Raw genomic sequence first — 7500 nt, forward strand, 5'->3', positions numbered from 1 at the left:
AGGCATTAGTCAGTGTAGAATAAATGCGTAGAATTAGAATCCAGATCCTAATCTGCTCTAGAGAGCTCTTTGAGGCCTTCAGAAAGAAGGGTGGTGATGCAGAGGAGTCTGGGAAGGGGTTTAAACAGATCTCAGAACAGTTAGAAATCAGACGTTCCACCGTCCACTAAATCATTTACCAGTGGAACAGCTGACCAACATGACCAGGTCAGACTGTCCCAGCAAGATCAGCCTGAGAGCAGAACCTCAAGAAGCCTCCAACAATCCTAACACTTCATCATGGTAGCAGGTAGCTCTCACTACAGCTCCAATTCAGTACAGCAGTAAGTTCAGCCCATTACCCTGAACTGTGGAGAACTGAGAGAGAGAGAGAGAGAGAGAGAGAGCGAGAGCGAGAGAGATAGATACAGAGAGAGAGACTGATGGAGGATGAGACTGAGTGTGTGTGAGTGTTCAGTGGTGTGTGTAGCCACCCGCAGGCCGATCACACACGGCAGGTCCTGCAGGTCAGCTCAATTAGAGAGTCTGATTCGACATCCACTTTGATCAGCTCCAGCTCAGCCCAGCATCACAGAAACCAGGCCGAGAGAGAGAGAGAGAGAGAGAGAGAGAGAGAGAGAGAGAGAGTGAGTTCTGAAGCACATCAGTGAGCGTTCGCTCAGCGCAGCGGGAGTGGCCAACCGAATCTAATTAACATCCTCACACACACACACCCACAAATCAGGAGAGACAGCGGGGCTTCCCGGGTCAGATACGAGAACGAGAGAGAGAGAGAGAGAGAGAGAGAGGGACAGAGACACAGAGAGAGAGAGAGAGAGAGGGACAGAGACACAGAGAGAGAGAGAGAGTGAGAGAGAGAGAGGGACAGAGACACAGAGAGAGAGAGAGAGAGAGAGAAAGAGAGAGAGAGAGAGAGAGAGAGAGAGAGAGAGAGAGAGAGAGAGATAATAAGGGAAAGCGAAAGAGGGACAGTGGAGAGAGATGGGAAAGAGAGAGAGAGAGCGAGAGAGACAGAGAGAGAGAGAGAGAGAGAGAACACGTTAAGAAAAGTAGTGAGAGAGTTTAAAGTAAGAGAAAGAGACAGAGAAAAGAGAGAGAGAAATATGAGAAATAAGAGAGAAAGAGAAAGAGAGAGAGGTGGAGAAAATGACAGAGAAAGAGAGGTGGAGAAAAGGAGAGAGAGAGAGAGAAAAGTGAGAGTGAGAGAATCACAGAGAGAAACAGACAGAAAAGGAAAGGAGGGGAAAGAAGAAAAAGGATCAGAGGGAGAGAGTGCGCGAGAGAAAGGGTGAGAGAAAAGAGAAAGAAAAAGAAAAAGAAAGAGAGAGAGAGAGAGAGAGAGAGAGATGTGATATCCGCGCAGAGTGTGTGTCAGTGGTGGAGGTCGGGGTGATGAGTGTGTGACATTGGAGACGACTGCCACCTTCACACTCCATCCATCAATATACCCCCTCCAACACCTTCTCTCTCTTCTCTCCCTTTCATTATCTCTCTCTCTCTCGCTCTCTCTCTCTCTGTACTGTATAGGTCTGTTCTGATTGAGCTAAAGAGAAAATCTAAATCTAATCAATCCTGAACTCGTCCAGTGGACCCTTAGTTACCTCCAGCTCCAGACCACTAAAATAGCTTCATTTACAAAGAGCTTTATAATGTTCATATGATCCAACACTCAATCTGACAGAGTAATACACCACATGAAGTGTAGGGGGCGCTCTATAATGCTCTATAATGTTCATATGATCCACACTCTCATTCTGACAGACTGTAATACACCACATGAAGTGTAGGGGGCGCTCTATAATGCTCTATAATGTTCATATGATCCACACTCTCATTCTGACAGACTGTAATACACCACATGAAGTGTAGGGGGTGCTCTATAATGCTCTTTAATGTTGACATGTTCATTCTGACAGACTATAATACACTACAGTAAGTGTAGGGGGCGCTCTATAATGTTTATATGGTCCATACAGTCATTCTGACAGACTGTAATCCACTATAGGAAGTGTAGAGGGCGCTTTATAATGGTCTATAATGTTCATATGATCCACATGCTAAATCTGACAGACTGTAATACACTACAGGAAGCGTAGGGGACGCTCTATAATGCTCTATAATGTTCATATGATCCACACACTCATTCTGACAGACTGTAATACACTACAGGAAGCGTAGGGGGCGCTCTATAATGCTCTATAATGTTCATATGATCCACATGCTAAATCTGGCAGACTGTAATACACTACAGGAAGCGTAGGGGGCGCTCTATAATGCTCTATAATGTTCATATGATCCACATGCTAAATCTGGCAGACTGTAATACACTACAGAAAGCTCTATTATGCTCTATAATGCTCATATGGTCCATACAGTCATTCTGACATACTGTAATACACTAGAGGAAGCACAGGGGGTGCTCTATAAAGCTCTATAATGCTCTACAATGCTTTAATTGTCCATACAGTCATTCTGACATACTGTAATACACTACAGGAAGCGTAGAGGGCGCTCTATAATGCTCTATAATGCTCATATCGTCCATAGAGATGTTCTGACCGACTGTAATACACCATTGTGGAGTGTAGGGGGTGCTCTACAAAGCTCAATAATATTCATAAGATCCTTACAGTCATACACTACAGGAAGCGTAGGGGGCACTTTATCATGCTCTATAATACTCACATGACCTACAAGCTCATCCTGACAGACTGTAATATGCTACAGGAATGATACATGCAAGTGTTTCTAATAAAGTGGCCAGTTATGTAAGAAACCACATTATTGAACACCTATCTAGACTCCTTCTTCTGCCAGAATGAGAAGGTGTGTGTCTGCGCTGTGATAGTAATTTACAGTGCGCTGGCTGACACACAATGAGGCTGTGCTCTTTTTACTGCGTTATCATTACCTCCCAAAGCCTATTAGAGGAGAAAGCAGCGAGAGAGCGACTTCAAACGGCCTGATGGAGAGCGGATTAAACGGGCAAGCGTGAGCTGGAGCTCGTTATGGCAGGTTTCTGCCTCTCCGCTGCTGGTGGCGCTCACAGATTAACCTGCACCAGCGATTCATCACAAACCAGCGGCCAGATCAAAGACGGCCGGCCATGAGGCGCTGTTTCTCACGCAATCGATTCGCTGCAGTAAAACACACTCCACACACACACACACACACACACACACACACACACACACACACACACACACACACACACTCACACTCATGTCTGCCAGTCGTCTGATGCTATTTTGAGACAGATGGCAATAAAAGAGAAATCAAATACAGAATGGTCAGAGCTACAATGACTCCTGGCCAGAATACATGATAGTGTGCTTCCACTCACTGGCCCCTTTATCAGAAACCCCGCCCTTCTCCTTCTACTCACTGGCCACTTTATCAGAAACCCCGCCCTTCTCCTTCTACTCACTGGCCACTTTATCAGAAACCCCGCCCTTCTCCTTCTACTCACTGGCCACTTTATCAGAAACCCCTCCCTTCTCCTTCTACTCACTGGCCACTTCATAAGAAACACCTACACTGTGCCTCCACTTACTGGCCACTTTATTAGAAACACCTACCTTGTGCTTCCACTCACTGGCCACTTTATTAGAAACACCTACTTTTGTGCATCCCCTCATGGCCACTTTATTAGAAACCCCTACATTGTGTGTCCACTCACTGGCCACTTTATTAGAAACACCTGCCTTGTGCCTCCAGTCACTGGCCACTTTATTAGAAACACCTTGTGCTTCCACTCACTGGCCACTTTATTAGAAACACCTACTTTATACTTCCACTCACTGGCCAATTTATTAGAAACACCTACCTCACGCTTTCGCTCACTGGCCACTTTAGCAGAAAAACCTTCCTTGTGCCTCCAGTCACTGGCCACTTTATTAGAAACACTTACCTTGTGCCTCCACTAACTGGTCACTTTATTAGTAACCCTGTCCACTTTATTAGAAACATCTACCTTAAGCTTTCACTTACTGGTCACTTTATTAGAAACACCTACTTTATACTTCCACTCACTGGCCACTTTATTAGAAACACCTACCTCGCGCTTTTACTCACTGGCCACTTTATCAGAAACACCTGCCTTGTGCCTCCAGTCCCTGGCCACTTTATTAGAAACGCCTCTTTTGTTGAAACAGTCCGCTGCCGTCTGTAGAGGTGTGTAAAGAGCTCACACACAGGCGGCAGCGACCTGAACTGAACTCAGTAACAGCAGGTGTTAATGCAGCGCTGTTTATTTTAGTGTGTGAGTGATTTACAGAAGCAAACCATAAAAAGCTCCACTTACCATCACAGTCGCCCAAGTAGGAGGTGTTTCCATGGTCCACATCCTGCTCGAAGGGAAGCCTGCAGGGAGAACAGAGAGAAAACAAGCAGAATAAGTCGTCAGCAAACAGCACACACCTGAGCTCACCCTGCTCCACCTGTGGGTCTACACAGCTGAAGCGCTTCAGACAGTAGGGCTGTCCGGACTGGATTCCTAACCACTACCACTGCCGGCAGGAAGTGAACAGTTCCCGGAATGCCGGTACGTTCACCCTAGCCTTTAAGATGATGATCAGTGTGCATTCAACCAGTGTATCCAAACTTTTGACTGGCATGCATGCATGCTTGAGACGGCGCGACACTGTGGAAATCATTCTGCAGTCGCTGACATGCCGCTGTTAGGGACTCTGGGCCTGGATTTTAGGCTCAAACCGGGACATGCCTGTCTACCGGGACATGCCTCGCCTACATTCTCAGCCCAAATGTCTCTGGATCTTCTGAATTATGAGGCCACCAACCAGAACTGGCGTGGTCCTTCTGTCGCCATTCAAAAAACACTGTGGAAAATCACAAGGCTGCATTAGCAAGGACATCACTTACATCTCATCTACTGCCTTTAATACAACCAGTCCAGCTCTCTGTAGGACCTACAGAAGACAAGGCAGGACAGTGACCGGCTTGATTATACCTCACGTCCTCGGAAAGCGCCGATCAACTGGCTGTTTGATGGATATCAAAAAAGTGAAATGCAGTCCGCAGCCAAAACCTCAACGCAGACCCCAGACACGTGACTATGCTTTGGTTCTGTGTGACTGAAGGTGCCTCATTCTGTAGCTGGTGTCATATCAATATTAGGAATTATGCACTCAATGGGATGGGAAATATGTCCCAAAGCCGCTGCGTCCTGTCCTGTGTACACTCTTCTCCCAAATGTCTCTTCTGTATCTTCTGAGTTATGAGGTTGTCAACCAGACAAATACGAAATACGAAATACGGTCTCAGAACTAGGCCTCAGTGTTCTCCTCAAAGTGTGCTGAGCTCCAGTAGGGCGACCAAACGTCCTCTTTTTGAAGACGTGAAAAATGCATCCGGCTGGGATTTCTAAATGGTTCTTTTTTCATGCTTTAAAAACACGTCAGTTTAGGCCCCGCCTTCTCACCAGCCTTATTGGTCTATATGTACCTGCTTCTACAGCTGTGTTCCAATCAATATCAAACAGTGACTAACATCATTAACGTGATAAATGACTTCCTGTCTATCCTGGTGTTGACGGTGACGGTGTCCAAAGACTTATGTCACATGTTTCGGCTATGCCCTAAACCACTACCAGCCTTTTGGGCTGCTGTATTTGATGCTCTTTCAAAAATCTGTGGCTTGACAGTGGAGCCGTGGGCTGAGATGGCTGTATTTGGCTGTTTTTGGAATTACAGATCACATCACTAATCTTCTTCTAAACTGGAAGTCACCCATTCCTCCTAAGATCTCATGCTGTAGACACACCTGGAGAAGATTAAATACGCGATTGGTGGGTCAGTTAAAAAAATGTATTACACTCAGAACTACCTTGTTGAGTTATTTTTCTGATATGCTGAGTATTCCTTCAGAATAAGATGGGGATGGCGGCTGGGTCCTCGCACCTCCCTCGCCCAGAATTGTCAATCATATAAAACTACCGTAGTGTAGAGGTGATCATTTTTCTAACTCTCACTAATGTCAGCTCCATTGTTCTTTTAATGTTTACCTATACATTCACATGACTGATAAGGGTGTTACATTACATTATTAATAATATCGCATTATGAGTTTTATGTTTATTTAATTTAAAGGCAACTGTAGAAAGGGAAGGTTGGGGGTCTGGGTTTAAAGTGATATGAAGATGACATTAAGGGTATAATTTGTTTTGGTTCTTGTGCTTTTGCACCTGATAAAATAAACATTAAAAAAACTTGATAAACAACAACATTTTTGGTGGAAGCGATATTTCTACATTACAAATACGTTACTAGAAAGTGTAGCAGTGTAATAAAAGAAACCGAGATCCAGCAATTAGGACATGTTGCTCATTCTGAGTGAATTCTGAGGAGTTCAACCGGTTAAGTCATTCATACTATGAAGAAACGGGTGTAAAATCTGGCCTTTGTTTAAGGTAGGAGGGTGAAAAAATTCTGTGAAAAAAATGTATCTTATTTATATATTCTATACTTTACTTTCGCAGTACCTGCTGTGTTCCATGTGCATGTTCAATGTCACAGCATGTAAAGACTTCTAAGCACTTTATAATCACTACCTGTACTCAGTAATGAGTCATATTTATCATATTGTCTTTTTAGTCTAACGTCACCTATTTCTACACGTCTCGTTTTTGTTCCATGTTGCACCTTTTGTTCTGGGAAACACACAATTTCATTCCACTGTGTACTGGTACAGAGCTGACATGACAATAATAGCCCACCTGACTTGACTTGACTTGGTTGGATATAAAAACATACTTTAATAAAACAGTTGATTAGAGAAGGAGAGTCATACAAAGAAGTGCAGGAAATTCTAGGCTGCTCATCGAAAATGATCAAATGCCTTGAAGTGGAAATCAAAACCCGAAAGACTACTGTTCGAATGGGTCGACGAATAGCCAAAATATCAAAGGCTCAGCCAATGATCACCTCCAGAAAGATCAACTGAGAAGTGCGAAATATAGTTTATAGACAGGCATAATAAACAGGACCAACGCAGGACAATACTCTAGAGTCAGTGACCGGAGGTGGTGGCAACAACTGCAGGCATACAGCAAGAGAGAACAGAGGTCAGAGTATATATATATATATATATATATATGAGTAGATTTACAACATGCTAGCCTAACTTAGCCAACTTTTAAGGCATACAATGTTTTCTATTATACTGTACAATATAATTTATTATAAAAAACCTAATTAAATAATTAAACAGTGATGCTGTTTAAGCTGTAAGGTAATTCTGCTAGTAATCACTAGACATACCTGCAATCTAATCACTTACTTTTGCACTGTAACGGATACTGTTTTGTTTTTTTATCCTGATCATGTAACGGCATCACGTATCTCTTACTACCTTGGTGCAGTCGGATGCCCAGTTATCATTCTCGAATCATGTTGCAAATCTGATTCAGTCATGCAGGTTTCTCCTTTACAACATCCGGAGAATTCGACCTTTCCTCTCTAGAGAGTCGCCCAGGAGCTCCCT

At 43.9% G+C, this 7500-nt stretch overlaps 1 protein-coding gene across 1 annotated transcript in view; it reads right to left on the reverse strand.

Moving 5' to 3' along the window:
- The window catches only part of sema6bb (sema domain, transmembrane domain (TM), and cytoplasmic domain, (semaphorin) 6Bb), an 85338-nt gene that overhangs the window by 21783 nt on the left and 56055 nt on the right, over positions 1-7500 (reverse strand). The window contains exon 15 of the mRNA XM_072681291.1: positions 4304-4362. Within this exon, the coding sequence (XP_072537392.1) occupies positions 4304-4362 (59 nt within the window). The remainder of the gene's footprint in view (positions 1-4303; positions 4363-7500) is intronic.

This window comes from Salminus brasiliensis, chromosome 6 (genome assembly GCF_030463535.1).
Source record: "Salminus brasiliensis chromosome 6, fSalBra1.hap2, whole genome shotgun sequence".
NCBI classification, from domain to species: domain Eukaryota; kingdom Metazoa; phylum Chordata; class Actinopteri; order Characiformes; family Bryconidae; genus Salminus; species Salminus brasiliensis.